The sequence below is a fragment of the Babylonia areolata genome, chromosome 4, assembly GCF_041734735.1.
Source record: "Babylonia areolata isolate BAREFJ2019XMU chromosome 4, ASM4173473v1, whole genome shotgun sequence".
Classification (NCBI taxonomy): domain Eukaryota; kingdom Metazoa; phylum Mollusca; class Gastropoda; order Neogastropoda; family Buccinidae; genus Babylonia; species Babylonia areolata.
Window position 1 is genome coordinate 55210856 of NC_134879.1, and position 15000 is coordinate 55225855.

General features: G+C 38.3%; 2 protein-coding genes and 1 long non-coding RNA gene across 3 annotated transcripts in view; 1 reads left to right on the forward strand and 2 right to left on the reverse strand.

The window, feature by feature from the left end:
* The window catches only part of LOC143281322 (peroxiredoxin-5, mitochondrial-like), an 11766-nt gene extending 9243 nt beyond the window's left edge, over nucleotides 1–2523 (reverse strand). The window contains exon 1 of the mRNA XM_076586512.1: nucleotides 2332–2523. Coding sequence (XP_076442627.1) covers nucleotides 2332–2508 — 177 coding nt within the window. The 5' untranslated portion in view covers nucleotides 2509–2523. The remainder of the gene's footprint in view (nucleotides 1–2331) is intronic.
* Nucleotides 2524–7220: 4697 nt separating this feature from the next.
* LOC143281323 (uncharacterized) lies at nucleotides 7221–9237 on the forward strand. The gene is made up of 3 exons (XR_013055118.1): nucleotides 7221–7342; nucleotides 7979–8159; nucleotides 9061–9237. It is a non-coding gene; the product is annotated as an uncharacterized LOC143281323 (long non-coding RNA).
* Nucleotides 9238–13140: 3903 nt separating this feature from the next.
* The window catches only part of LOC143281753 (large ribosomal subunit protein uL14m-like), a 5366-nt gene continuing 3506 nt past the window's right edge, over nucleotides 13141–15000 (reverse strand). The window contains exon 4 of the mRNA XM_076587033.1: nucleotides 13141–14191. Within this exon, the coding sequence (XP_076443148.1) occupies nucleotides 13970–14191 (222 nt within the window). The 3' untranslated portion in view covers nucleotides 13141–13969. The remainder of the gene's footprint in view (nucleotides 14192–15000) is intronic.

Below are 15000 nucleotides of genomic sequence, written 5' to 3' on the forward strand. Positions count from 1 at the left end.
GAACTCTTCTCACCAATAACAGCAAATATAATCTGAACTATTCCTGCAAATTAACATATCCTTCTTCAGTTAAATTTTTGTTTCTGAAAAATTAATCTTTCTGGACAATTTTTTTTTTCAAAGATCAGTAATCATTAATCTTTATAACTTTAATAATAAATGAATCTAAGATCACTGATGTAATGTTTCCGTGTGATTTCAAGAAGAGCTCTTCTGAACATCATTCAATCCTTAAAATATACTATAAAGTTTGCAAACTTGAAACAAAACCAGTATTTTCCCCTTTCAAAATTCAACCACATGAAAATAAAGCATACCTTCAAAAAAACAAAATTATCAGTATCTTCTGATCTCTTTCAATAATTTGGCTCACACAACCTCTAAAATGTTTGTCTGTCAGTCCACTTCTCTCTCTCTCTATCACACACACACACACACACACACAATTTCTTTCATCTACCAAGTAATAACAAACACTCTAACTGGAGGAAAGACATAAAATCAACAAACAACAAACGCATTCTTTTCACCATTCAACTGATTAACTCTAAAGATGGACATTTTAAACAATGATACAAAAGTAATTCCATATCTAATATCAATCATTATATGGTATAATCTGTAGGAAGGTATAAAATTCACAATTAAGTATATGTATTTTTGACAATATTCATATGTTATGGGGGTGGGGAATATATATATATATATATATATATATATATACATATACATATATACACACATACATATATGGATGTATTATCCTGTTCTTCCATTTCAGTAACAATAGTGTTTGTTTTATCTGTGGCAAATGGCGGCAGTCTTTCACAAAACACGGTGAACATCAGCAGCAGGCAGCAGACAGTGATGCAGAAAAAAAAAAGGACATGCACTGAAGCACACAGACATGAGTCGCTGAGCAGAAAACTTGTTCCAGCTGTCAGTCTGTGCATGTAAGCATTTCTTCAGAAAAAAGGCCGATGATGCTATTGTAGCCCAGGAAAGCAAACACAGGAAGATAAACTGTAGCTTGCCTGCTCTTGCCTGGTCATGCCTTTGGCCTTTTCATGGTTTAATTTTTCATAATTTTCAGTCAAAATGGACTTTACAAACACTACAAACATGCATATGTAAGTTCTCAACAACTCTCAGCCTCAATGGTCAAACAGAAAGAACAAGGAAATCCATTAAGATATTGTGTGTGTGTGTGTGTGTGTGTGTGAGCGAGAGAGAGAGAGAGTGAGAAAGAGAGAGAAAAAATAAGTGTGTGTGTGTGTGTGAAAATGTGTTGTGTGTGGAGGGAAGGTAGAGGACGGGGGGGGGGGGGGGGGGGGGAGGGGAGTAAGTTACGCACATAGTGAAATCTCTTGACTTGATAATTTCTTTCATATTTGCAAGTCTATCTAATGAACATGATAAGTTATTCTCTCTCTCTCTAAAACACATACACACACACACACGGCACTGGCACACGCGCACTGGCACACGCTCACACATGAGTACACACACACACACACACAATGATACCAATTCTATTCCGCAAAGGTCAAAAGATTAAATGAACTTTGTCTTGCTTTCCTCCATCAGCATAAAACAATAACTATACACACTATACCCCAACCCCTTCGTCCCTGCGTCAGTTACTGAATTTGCCAGGTACATGTACACTAGGCATGTAAGGCAACATGGTTCATCATCCAGCAACTTTCTTCAAAACTGAACCGTGTCTGGACGCAAGGAACAAGAGAACAAGGTCATGAGCACTGCCGTCTCTGCATTCCTGCATGATGAGAGGTTTTACCGGGAGACACAAAGGACTCAAGGACAGAATTCCATACACCGGTCTACACTGTCGAACTCGACTGTAGCACTCTCGAGATCCTGGTAATCTTTTGCAAGCCTGGTGAGTGGCAGAAAATCCTGCCAGACCAATGTGGCGTGGGTGACGGAGTGATGGGGTGCACTTCGTGGTGAAGCACGGACAACTTTGTGGGCACAGAAAGGAGAGGGAGAGGGTAAAAGGGGTTTGAGTCTTTGAAGCAATCAAATCTACAGTCACTGCGGTTTCCTCGCGTAAAGTTAAAATCGACATAAGTACTTGACGGAGGTGCCAGCTACAGCATGACAAAGAGTGATTAAGTCTGCACCCATCATGCCTTCGGGGCCTGCGAACGAGACATTACATAGGCAACAAGATAACAATGCTCGAGCACACGCTCGACCTTGAATTTGGTCTGGAAGAGGGACCATGTTGCTCTCAATATGTCAATTTACAAAATGAGACAGCCGGCACGACAGCACCAACACAGCATCAACACAATCAAAGCTTACCTTTAGCGGCATGTTCAATGCGGGGGTAGTAGAAATAAGCCGTGCGGTTCCTTCTGTACGAAAGCAGAAAAGAGACCGAGCGAGGAGTTGTCGGCTGGCTTGCATCTTGATTTCGTTCGTGTGTTTTCGCCGTCCGGCATCGGCAAACTCCGGAATGCGCCGGTCATGCGCGGTCATGTATGACCTCAGTGAGGGCCATGGATTTTGTCGTGCGCGTGTGCGTGCAATACACTAAGCTGAATGGGATACTCTTGAGCTCGATGGTGCGAAAGCTTTGTGTGTGTGTGTGTGTGTGTGTGTGCAGTGCCGGTGTGTGTACCTGTGTCGTGTGTGTGTGTGTGTGTGTGTTGTTCGTTCTTTAGTTTAACGTCTTTTCACTGTAAGTGATATTAGACGAGGGTAGGGAAAAAATCGAGGGGGGGATACTGTGTATGCATGAGAGTAAGTGAAAGTGTATGTGTAATATGTTTGTGTGTGTGTGTTACATATAGAAAATGATTGATTTAAGTTTTGTTTAAAAAAACAACAACGAAAAAACATAACAATATAACATATTTCTAATGAAAAATTAACAACCATAACAGCAACCAACTGGACTATTTAACAAGGAGTTGAAAAAGTCATACATTAGCAATGGACTGCTGAGGATCGTCAACACTGAAGATGATTTCAGTTCAGGGATGTAAGACTTTAACATATTGCAAGTTGGTATATGATCGGCTGTTATGTGAGCACCACAGATGCAAGAAACATTACTGACATAATTTGTCCTAAAACAATTCATTTTCCATCTGCAGATTAGAGAAATAATTTGCCTCTTATGAAAATCATTATGGTAATGTTTTCCTATGAAACCATACATTTTCTGTATGTTCTTATGTAACTCCGAGTTACCGGTGTGTTTTTCCTCAAACTGAATTTTTGACCATTGGACTTTTTCTACCATGGTGTAACATTCCTGTAGTGAAAGTGAAATATTTAAATCTAACTCCTTCGTGGAGCTTCTAGCTCCTTTCCCAGACAGCATCAAGCCCATCTAGAAGCTGGGACCCACATGGGTTTGCCCAAGTTACTTGGGAACAGGGGATGCAACCCTTCCGTGCTGGGCTGCCCACCCGAATCCGACCCGGACCCACTTGGTTTTGCCCAAGTTATTTGGGGACAGGGGATGCAACCCTTCCTGGGTGGGCTACCCCCCTGAGTCTGACCTGTTCCCCACTTGACAAGAGGTAGGTGGCCACTTACGCCGGCAACACACTGGCCCTTGTCTTACTTGGTAAAGCCCATGTGAAGCCCAAGTGAAACCAGTGGTTTTAAGTTGGGTGGGGAGAGTTTCTTAATTTTCATATTGTAGGGTTTATTTAAACATTGTTTTGGATATTAGACACTTCAGGGTTATGTGTGCATGGATGTGAATGTGCCATTTCAATCACAAAATGATAATTAAGATAATATTCTTGTTTTTCTTACATGTACTGTTAGAGTGTGTCAGGCGCCTATGGTGGAAGCATGGGATTTTCTCAGACACACTGCTCACTGATGGACCCCTCCTTCCTACCTCCCTACTCTTCCCCCCCCCCACACACACACACACTTTCCATGGCATCTATCCCCACCAACACCCCTCCCCATCCCCTCTCTCCCTTCCCCCCTTCCCTTGGCCAAGTGCAGAGGGAGCAAGTTATCAAGAAATATTAAGTAAAGATGGTATCTCCTCTGACCATTCTCTTCCTTTACACTCCCTTGCCCTTTTCCCTTCCACTTCCATCACCCTCAACTCCGTTCTCCACCCCACCCCCAACCCCCACCCCCCCTCAATGTCGATCTCTGGCAGGATGGCATCTGCCTCAATGGTCACCATATGCTGTGGTGTGTTTATCATGAGCTGTTTAGAACAATGCGATTGTGTTCTGCTATGTGAATATAAAGTGAAGCCTGAAACGTTTGGGGTTGTGAGTAATGCTTGTACTGGTAATTTGCTTTGTTGACAATCTACTTTATGGTTTTTGGAAACAGTTTGGAGTTTGTAGAATTGTGATGTTGTGTCACAAGAGTGTTGAGAGATCCTTTTTAGCTGATGTGGTATTTCACAGTTAATGTAACTGGAATGTGTTGATGCAGATACCATGACTTGTGAGATAGCATAGCCAGCATGTGTATGGCTTAATTGTATTTGAGGCTAGTGACTGAGGGAAAAGTGGTTAAAATACACAATGTAGCCAATACATGACTAAATGGAGTACTGGTTCAGGGTATTTCGGTACCCCCCCTCCCCCAAGCCCCCCCCCCTCCCCTTTCCTGTTTTCTACAGGTTGATATTATGGTATGATGCTTGGACATCATGTTTGGGTTTACATGTTGTGCATCTTGGCTTACATAAATGATAATGTTCAGTAACATGTCAGGGGTGTGTCAAGGAGGAGGAATTTTGTTTAATGTCCCGTCACACATATCGGTGATTGAAGACATTTTGTTAAAGTATTTATGAATACATCTGAGTATTATCGGTTAGAAGGGGTGGGAGAAACTGGGCAAATGAGGGTAAAAATGTGGGTGAAATTTGGAAAAAAAACAAAAAAACAAGAACAAAACAACTCTAAATACAGTTACAGGAAATTACTTAAGGACTTCGTAAAAGAGAAGTCGTTAAACTGGCAAGCGAAACAACTGATAATGAATGCAAAAAGTCAAAAACATCAACGTTCTCAGTCACTTGTGGAGACACACTTTCGTGTACAAAAGGCTTCATCAAACTACAGTGAAAAATTATATGCTCAATTGTCAGGTTACTAAAGCATATGCACTTGACATTAGAACAATACTTGGTCCGTAATGAATTTGATAACAGTCTGAGAGCTAAACTCAGAATTGGTCTTTGAATCGGACCAAAGTCTGAGAGAGTCAACTGACGAGGTTTTAGACTTGAATTCAAGCACCTATAAAAGTGTCTTTCTAGTATATTGCTTATTTCCTTGTATGACAATGGGCAATATACTTTTATACTATCTATATGATTTTTTTGCTCCCCTTTTTGCTGCACTCCCTATTTGTGAAGGGTACAAATGTTGATTTTTGTTGGATACCATCCCACACTGGATTCCGTTATAATGACCAAGCAGACAGGGTGTGTCAATTGTTGACATACTGTGGGAACATTGTAAGCATTCAGTCACAAAGAAACACAGAGATTATGTGTGTTGCATCTGTGTAGAATGTTTTGGTTGCAACAGTTGGAGTTATTTTGAGGTATGACATACCTATTTTGTATGTTAGGTGGTGATGGTTATATTCAAGGTGAACAAATCTACAGGCTAACTGTATGTTCATGCTTTTCCATGTGTGTGCACATGGGTGATAATGCAACATGGGGAACATGTGTGACTTGGTAGTTGTGATTACCATGTGCTGTAGTCATGTGTTATATGCCAGTGGGGTAACACATAGCTGTATGTGTTCAATAAGATTTGAGACCACTGAGAGGCAGTCCTATGTTGGTGCACACAGGTTGCTATATATTTACCAAATTACATGGTAACTATATGATTCCCATGTAAAATTTTACCGATGAGATACTTTGCAGAGACAAAGTACAGATTTGTTCAGTCTTAATGGAAACAGCTATTACTGTATGGTGATTTAACTGGAGTTAACTGGAGTTAAACACTGGGAGTTTGTAATTGTCTGCCACATACTTGGTGTGACAGCTGTTATTCTATGGTGGTTTGACAGGAGTTAAACACTGGGAGTTAGTATTTGTTAGTCATATATTTGGTGCACATTAACGTATGTGCCACTGATTGTTGATGATAAGCTATATGAAGCTTGTTTTACATCTTTACATAGATCTCTTTGAGAAGAGAGTGTACGGCTAGACATTGAGTGTCAGAATGGACAAAGGTTATCTGTGGAATTGTTTACTTGTCCAGACAACATTATGATGTTTCTGTTACATCAGTGCAATTATGTCTAGCATATGTTTTGGTATTGATTTAACCTGGGTTTTAATATTGTGTGTGTTCCAGGTGTGCTGTTTAAAGTTAGAGAAATAAACACCTCAATTCATCTTCCTAAAAGACCCTGCTGTGGTACGAGGAGAGAGTGGATTGTGCACCTATCCTCTGCCTGTTATCCTACTCTACCCCTTCACCTTCTACACCTACCTGTACAACCCCTACCCCCACCACCCCCCTTTGAGAGTTTCTTTATTTTCATATTGTGGGGTTATTTAAACATTGTTTTCGATATTAGACACTTCAGGGTTATGTGTGCATGGATGTGAATATGCCATTTCAATCACAAAATGATAATTAAAGTAATATTCTTGTTTTTCTTACATGTACATAGGCTTTTAAATTGTGCCTCGCACTGACCCATCTTATCTCTACGCTAAGAGTTCAGTTTGTGTTCTCAGCCTGTGGAACACTGGCTGTTTGAACATGCACTGAACCGTGACATTAGGTCAGCTGTGGGTGTAGTCTTCATGGCCATTTTATTTACAAAGAGAGCTCGAAGTGGAGTAGTCATCATGTTGACACTTTGTGCTGAGAGGAGTGAAAGGTAAGATTTCTTGTTCATTTGTTTTTGCAATGGGTGAAAATGAATTAGAAAATATGTAAGACTGGAAAAGAGAAAAAAAAAAACAACAACAAAAAAAACAGCAGAACAAACATTAAGAAACACTTGAACAGTGGCTAAATATGACTTAAGCAATGATGCTGATGGTGTAACATTAGGTTGTAAGGAAGGAACTAAAAAGCCAATATCCAGTCAGCTGACATGCCTTGGGATCATTTAACATGATGGAAAGCTGAAATATGTCTTTCCACATTTTGCACCTGTGAAGAAAATTTTGGCCTTAATGTTTCTGTTTCCATTAAACTCCAGCTGCACAGTCATCAGAATGATACCCAGAACTGAGAAGACACCAGACCATGAAAATGGGAAGGAGCAGGACACAGATCAACATGCCAGTGGAGAACTCTTCTGCTGTTTCCTCCAGTCAGCAGCAGTGGTAAGTGATTGGTGTCAGTGTAATTGTATCACACTATCAGTCTACTGAAAATACTCAGGGCCAGTGGAAAGAAAGCATAGTACAAAGAAATTGCCCTGTAATTATATCACACTGTCAACTGAAAAGTGAAAATAATTGACCAGTACAAAGAAACCAACACACTGATAATCGACAGTAATGACACCAGTAATCAAGTTATTAACGTCCATACACATGCGCAACATACTAAAAAAACCCAATTGCTTATATATATACATATATATATATATATATGTGTGTGTGTGTGTGTGTGTGTGTGTGTACTGAATGGTTTTAAGTTGTGTTTGTGTGTTAGTCACTTAGTCTCTGTGTGTGCATTTGGTCTTGGATTGACGTGTATATGAGGCCAAATTAAGACAAAAGGTGTGTATGTTTGTGTGTGTGCATGCATGTGTGTGTGTGAATGCAAAGATGTGTGTGTGTGTGTGTGTGTGTGTGTGTGTTTGAGTAAGATGGATTAGATAGGGAGGTGGTGAAGAACACGCTTGTGAGAGTGTGTTATCTGTCCAAGTCTAAAATATGTGATAATGAATTAATAAATAAATGTCCTTTTATGCTTGCTATATTTCATTTAGACCTTTATTCTTTGTGTTTCAGAACCTGAACAGAGGGACACACTTATGAATTCATGAGGAAACAACACCCAGGAAACCAAAACTTAAGCTGCACAGTCATCAGAATGATACCCAGAAGACATCAGACCATGAAAATGGTAAGGAGCAGGACACAGATCAACCTGCCATTGGAGCACTCTTGTTTCCTCCAGTCAGCAGCAGTGGCAAGTGATACGTCGATTATAAGAGAGATATTTTTTCTGGTAGAAATTTGCCAGAGGGGCCCTTTTCTTGCTGTGGATTCTTTTACATGCCTTAGCTAAGTACTAGCTAAGTAGGAAAAGTATTGTATACTATTGGAATTAGTTTAATTGTATTACACTATCAGTCTACTGAAAATACTCAGGGCCAGTGGAAAGAAAGCATAGTACAAAGAAATTACCTTGTAATTATATCACACTGTCAACTGAAAATAACTGACAAAGAAAATAACACACTGATAACCTGACAGTAATGACACCAGTAATTAAATTATTAATGTCCACACATGTGCAACATACTAAAAAAAAACAACTTAACTTCTTATATATATATATATATATATATATATATATAGATATATAGATAATTAAGATATATATGTAATGAATGGTTATAAGTTGTGTTTGCGTGTAAGTCACTTAGCCTGTGTTTGTGCGTTTGGTCTTGGACTGACGTGAATATGAGGCCAAATTAAGACAAAAGGTGTTGATATGTGTGTGCGTGCATGTGTGTGTGTTTGTGTGTGTGTGTGAATGCAAAGATGTGTGAGAGTGTGTGTGTGTGTGTGTTTGAGCAAGATGAATTATATTGGGCTGTGGTGTTTGTCATTTAATGAGTGTTAGTCATGTAGTATGTGGTTCTGCGTTTGGTGTTGGCATGTATGTAAGGCCAAATTAAGACAAAAGGTCTGTGTGTGTGTTTGTGTGTGTGTGTGTTAGATGGATTAGATAGTGTGGTGGTGAAGAACGCGCTTGCGAGAGTGTGTTATCAGTCCAAATCTAAAATATGTGATAATGAATGAATAGATAAATGTCCTTTTATGCTTGCTATATTTCATTTAGACCTTTATTCTTTGTGTTTCAGAACCTGAACAGAGGGACACACTTATGAATTCATGAGGAAACAACACCCAGGAAACCAAAACTTCACCTGCACAGTCATCAGAATGATACCCAGAAGACAGACCATGAAAATGGGAAGGAACAGGACACAGATCAACCTGCCATTGGAGCACTCTTCTGCTGTTTCCTCCAGTCAGCAGCAGTGGCAAGTGATACGTCGATTATAAGAGAGATATTTTTTCTGGTAGAAATTTGCCAGAGGGGCCCTTTTCTTGCTGTGGATTCTTTTACATGCCTTAGCTAGCTAAGTAGATCAGTCTACTGAAAATAGTCAGGGCCAGTGGAAAGAAAGCGTTGTACAAAGAAATTACCTTGTAATTATATCACACTGTCAACTGAAAAGTGAAAATAATCGACCTGTACAAAGAAAATAATACACTGATAATCTGACAGCAATATATATATATATATATATATATATATATATATATATATATATATATATATATAATGAATGGTTATAAGTTGTGGTTGTATGTTTGTGTGTTAGTCACTTAGTCTGTGTTTGTGCATTTGGTCTTGGATTGACATGAATATGAGGTCAAATTAAGACAAGCATCAGTATTAGTATCAGTAGCTCAAGGAGGCGTCACTGCGTTCAGTCAAATCCATATACGCTACACCACATCTGCCAAGCAGATGCCTGACCAGCAGCGTAACCCAACGTGCTTAGTCAGGCCTTGAGGAAAAAAATAAAATAAAATAAACTGAAATAGAAATGAATAATAATAAAATTTAAAACAATTTAGAAAAAAAACAAAAAAAACTATAATAATGATAATTAAAAAAAAATTAAGACAAAAGGTGTGTATGTGTGTGCATGCATGCGTGTGTGTGTGTGTGTGTGTGTGAATGCAAAGATGTGTGCGAGCGTGTGTGTGTGTGTGTGTTTGAGTAAGATGGATTAGATAGGGCAGTGGTGTTAGTCATTTAGGGAGTGTCAGTCAATTAGTATATGTGTTTCTGCGTTTGGTGTTGGCATGTATGTAAGGCCAATTAAGACAAAAGGTGTGTGTGTGTGTGTGTGTGTGTGTGTGTGTGTGTGTGTGTGTGTGTGTGTTGCTATATTTCATTTAGACCTTTATTCTTTTTGTTTCAGAACCTGAACACAGGGAAATGGACACAGACTTATGGATTCGTGAGGAAACAACACCCAGGAAACCAAAAAAATGCAGAGCCAGTTTTCAAAAGTTTGGGAAATAAACAGATCTTGTACACAGTATTGTTTGTTCACTCAAATGTCTCATGCTCATGAATGCATGTAAGAACTGTAATGATTGAAAAAGAGTGTGAGTTACCAGAATCATTGTACATGAACCAGTACATATTATTTATTATGATTTTTTTTTTTTTCTAATATATCAGTATCAGAATCAGAGCAACTTTATTATCTCAGAAAAGAAATTATCAGATTTTCTTCAACATGTGTTCATCTTGTGTATTTTAATATGTCACCATATTTATCAACTTGATTTCATAAGCTTTTCACACTTTTTTTTTTTTTTTTTTTTTTGCAGAGAAACAGTTGTTCACAATAATTTTATAGTCTTTCAAAGTTAAAAAGAAATGCATTTCACTTCAATGACTTTATTGTTATCACTTGAATAATGTTTATATATATCTATATATATATATTTATATATATACATAAATATATATATATATTTATTTTATATATATATTTATATATATATATATATGAACAATATAAAGAATGTGCAGGGAATCTTGGGCAGACAGATAGATGTGTAGTTATGTATGTATGTATGTATGTAATGTTAAGATGTAATGTACTGAGTGAGAAATCCAGGACAGTTGCACTGTGACAAAATTCACAAGACCAATAGACAATCAAGTCAAGATACAGCACAATTGATTTTCCACTTGAGATCTGTGAAAATGAGCACCCTTTTAACTGTTGTTTCAACTGATATTTCACCAATTTAACTTATTAGAACAGAACTGCATTGGGAAATGTAAATGTTATTTATACCATGTCACTAAAATAATTTTAACACAATTTCATATTGAATGAATTTCACCCTCTGGCACATCCTAACTATCAACTGACAGAGATGAAATTAAAAAAAGAAAAGAAATGAAAAAAAAAAATATATATATATATATGTATAACCGCTTGCTTCACAGGCTGCATGTATGGAAGATGCTTTCCTTTTCAGCCTTCTGTTCAGTTGCGTCTTTGAGAGGATTGATTGTTTGATTGTGACTTTTATTTATGACATCTGTTATGTTTTAGGTGATTTGTTTGTTTTTCATTTATTCAGAAAGTGAAAGTTTGCTTTTCTTGTAGTCACCCATATCTTTAAATTGAAAGACCTTTTCTTTAGTATAGATTGAATATAATGTTATTTTATAAGATAGGCATGCAATCAGACCTAAACAAAGTTGAAAAATAATGAGGGGACACAAATAGGCCACGAGGTCTAAGGCCAAAAGCCAGTCCTGTTACAACTACTACTACATGAGCTAAATTTCTTTTGGCCCACAAATGACTCGACCAGGCGTGCGCACTGCCACACTGATGCACGTGCGCAGTTTTTGTGTGTGCCTGTGTCTGTGGTATGCCGCCTATCACTGACTGGCTCATTCTGCCTCATTTAATCATTGTTTTTTCTCCGAGTCTGTACGTGTCTTCTTATTGTCATTCTCCGTTTGTGGGCTGTGACTCCGGCCCTGTCAGTTCACTCGTTCGCACTGCACGAGTGCCAGTGGCCTTTACATATGGTGAACGTTTTTAGCCCCGCCAGGTATGCAGTCATACTCCGTTTTCGGGGGTGGGGGTATTTCTGTAGGTGTCTTTCTCGTTCTGTTTTGTTTTTCTTGTCAGTCACAGAGACTTCATCACTACTGACAAACTGAAAGTGCACGCACACCAAACCAGGAGAATCGCCATTCAGTACAACGTAACAAGGACTGACGATCCTTTTACATGTCAAGTACACCTGCTTTCACGGCTCACTGCAATAGAACTTCACCTGTGTCCGCAGACGATCTCCTTGACTCAAACCATCAAAAGGAGGGTTGATGTAGCATGCATTGTCACGGCCAGGCATGTATACCTACTTATATTATTGTCGCCAGTGACAAAAATATGTGCTGACCCCAGCACATATTGTTGCGCTTCAGCACATGGGTAAATTGTCGCCATCGACAATATAACACGGGGAGTGTCACTACAATAAAATCAAGTGTACAATAGTGTGTGTGTGTGCACGCACGTGCGTGTGTGTAAGTGTGTCAGTATGCAGATGCATGTTTGTGTGTGTGTGAGTGTGCATGTGTATTTGGTGTGTGTATGTATATGTATGTATGTAAGAGTGCTTGTGTGTGTGTGTGTGCGGTAAGGGGATAGGGGTTTGGCAGAGAGGTATGTGTGCATGTATTTGGCATGAGTGTGTATACTGTATGTGTGTGTGTGTCTGTCTGAGCATGTGTGCTTGTGTGTATGTGCGTGACAGAGAGATAGGTGGAACAGCAGTCTCTTCAACCTGGTGCGATGGTTGGTTGGGTTGTGAAAATTGGTAACAACTCTTGGGAATGGCGGTCGGTAAGATTGTAGTACTTGTTTCTTTGCACCATAACCACACCATTTTAATTAACTTTCAGCGTACACTGCAACTCCGTTCCTTTCAAACTGGTCTCTGCTCTCTGAGGTTGTGAGAGTTCACAAACCTGTAACTCTAAAGGTGTATGTGTACTGCACAGGTTACTCGTGATATTTTCTTGGTGTGTCAGCCAAAACCTCTAACAATGGACAATGTCAAGACTCCAGCTCCAAACACCTTGACCCTAAGGGCTTTGTCAGGGGTTGTTGAAACTCAACTTTTCTGGTGTGTCAACTTGACCATTTCTCTGTGTGTGTGTGTGTGTGTGTGTGTGTGTGTGTGCGTCTGTGTCTGTGTGTTTGTGTGTCTGTGTGTGTACATGCATACATATGGAAGTGTATGTGTACATGCATGCATGTATAAAGAATACTATTCTGTTTTCATTGATGAACAGCACAAATCTGAAGATTCCAACATATAATTCAACAAAAGATTTATTACTATTGATCACAAAATAATTGACAGGTCAGTTCAGTTTATTATCGACAAACCATATGTCATTGCTGTGGTACGATGTTTCACTTTTAAGTGTAAAACTCAACAATATTAGAGACTACATTCTGTCATATGTACTGGTATTACTGAACATAGAACTTCAATCCATTGGTGATGTGCACAGTCATATACAATATTCCAAGTTCTCCATACATTCTTTTTCTGTTTTAATGAAGAATGCACAAACACTTGATGACTTTGCTCAGATACAGTGCTGTCATTTCACGTCTGACATGTTTGTTGTCACAGTTCATTTTGTTTCAATGAAGCTCAGGCATGAAAAAGCACCAAATTTGAAGCTGTTTACATTTTTCACCAATTTCAGACACTGTTAAGCACAGAATGCCTAATTTAAGAATATCATCATTTGTCATTAAGCATTGCTATCCAACATGCTTTTGAAATAAATCATATATAACTTTTGGGTTTTCATGACAATGTTGTTGTTTTTTTTCCAAACAGGAAGTAACACAGACAGTATGAAATAGTCAGCAAAGCATATCTGGAATAATTTTGTGATGTCCTTGCCAATAATTACCAAACACTGAGACCAACCCACAATTTTGCCTGCACACACACACACACACACACACACACACACACACACAGACAACCACCTTTTTTTAAAATTCAACATTGTATGTGTGTGTGTCTAAAAACTCAGAAATCAAGGTAAATGTATATGCATACACATACATACATGCATTAACACACTACACACACACACACAAAAAAAATCCCCCAACCTCTTCAAACAAACTTAGTGGACAGCGACAGGATCTTGGTGAAGTCGCCCTCCTTGGAGCGCAACATAGAGGGTATAGGCACGGTGATGCGGGTGCCCACGGGCGCCCCGTTGTCCTCCACCAGCACCACATTGTTGCTGTCGAACTTGGGCACCCCCGCCTTCTGTGACTGCTTCACCCCCACCACATAGGCACGCTTCTTCTGCCCCTTGATGGCCAGCAGGACCTACAACACAACACAATACAATACAATACAATACAACACAATACAATAAAATACTATGCAATATGAAACAACACAACACAACACAATACAATACAATGAAATACAATAAAATACTATGCAATATAAAACAACACAACACAACACAACACAATACAATACAATACAATGAAATACAATAAAATACTATGCAATATGAAACAACACAACACAACACAATACAATACAATACAATGAAATACTACACAATATGAAACAGCACAACACAATACAATACAATGAAATACAATAAAATACTATGCAATATGAAACAACACAACACAATACAATACAATACAATGAAATACAATAAAATACTATGCAATATGAAACAACACAACACAACACAATACAATACAATGAAATACTACGCAATATGAAACAACACAACACAATACAATACAATACAATACAATGAAATACAATAAAATACTATGCAATATGAAACAACACAACACAACACAATACAATACAATGAAATACTACGCAATATGAAACAACACAACACAATACAATACAATACAATACAATGAAATACAATAAAATACTACGCAATATGAAACAACACAACACAATACAATACAATGAAATACAATGAAATACTACGCAATATGAAACAACACAACACAATACAATACAATGAAATACAATAAAATACTACGCAATATGAAACAACACAACACAATACAATACAATGAAATACAATGAAATACTACGCAATATGAAACAACACAACACAATACAATACAATACAATAAAATACTATGCAATAT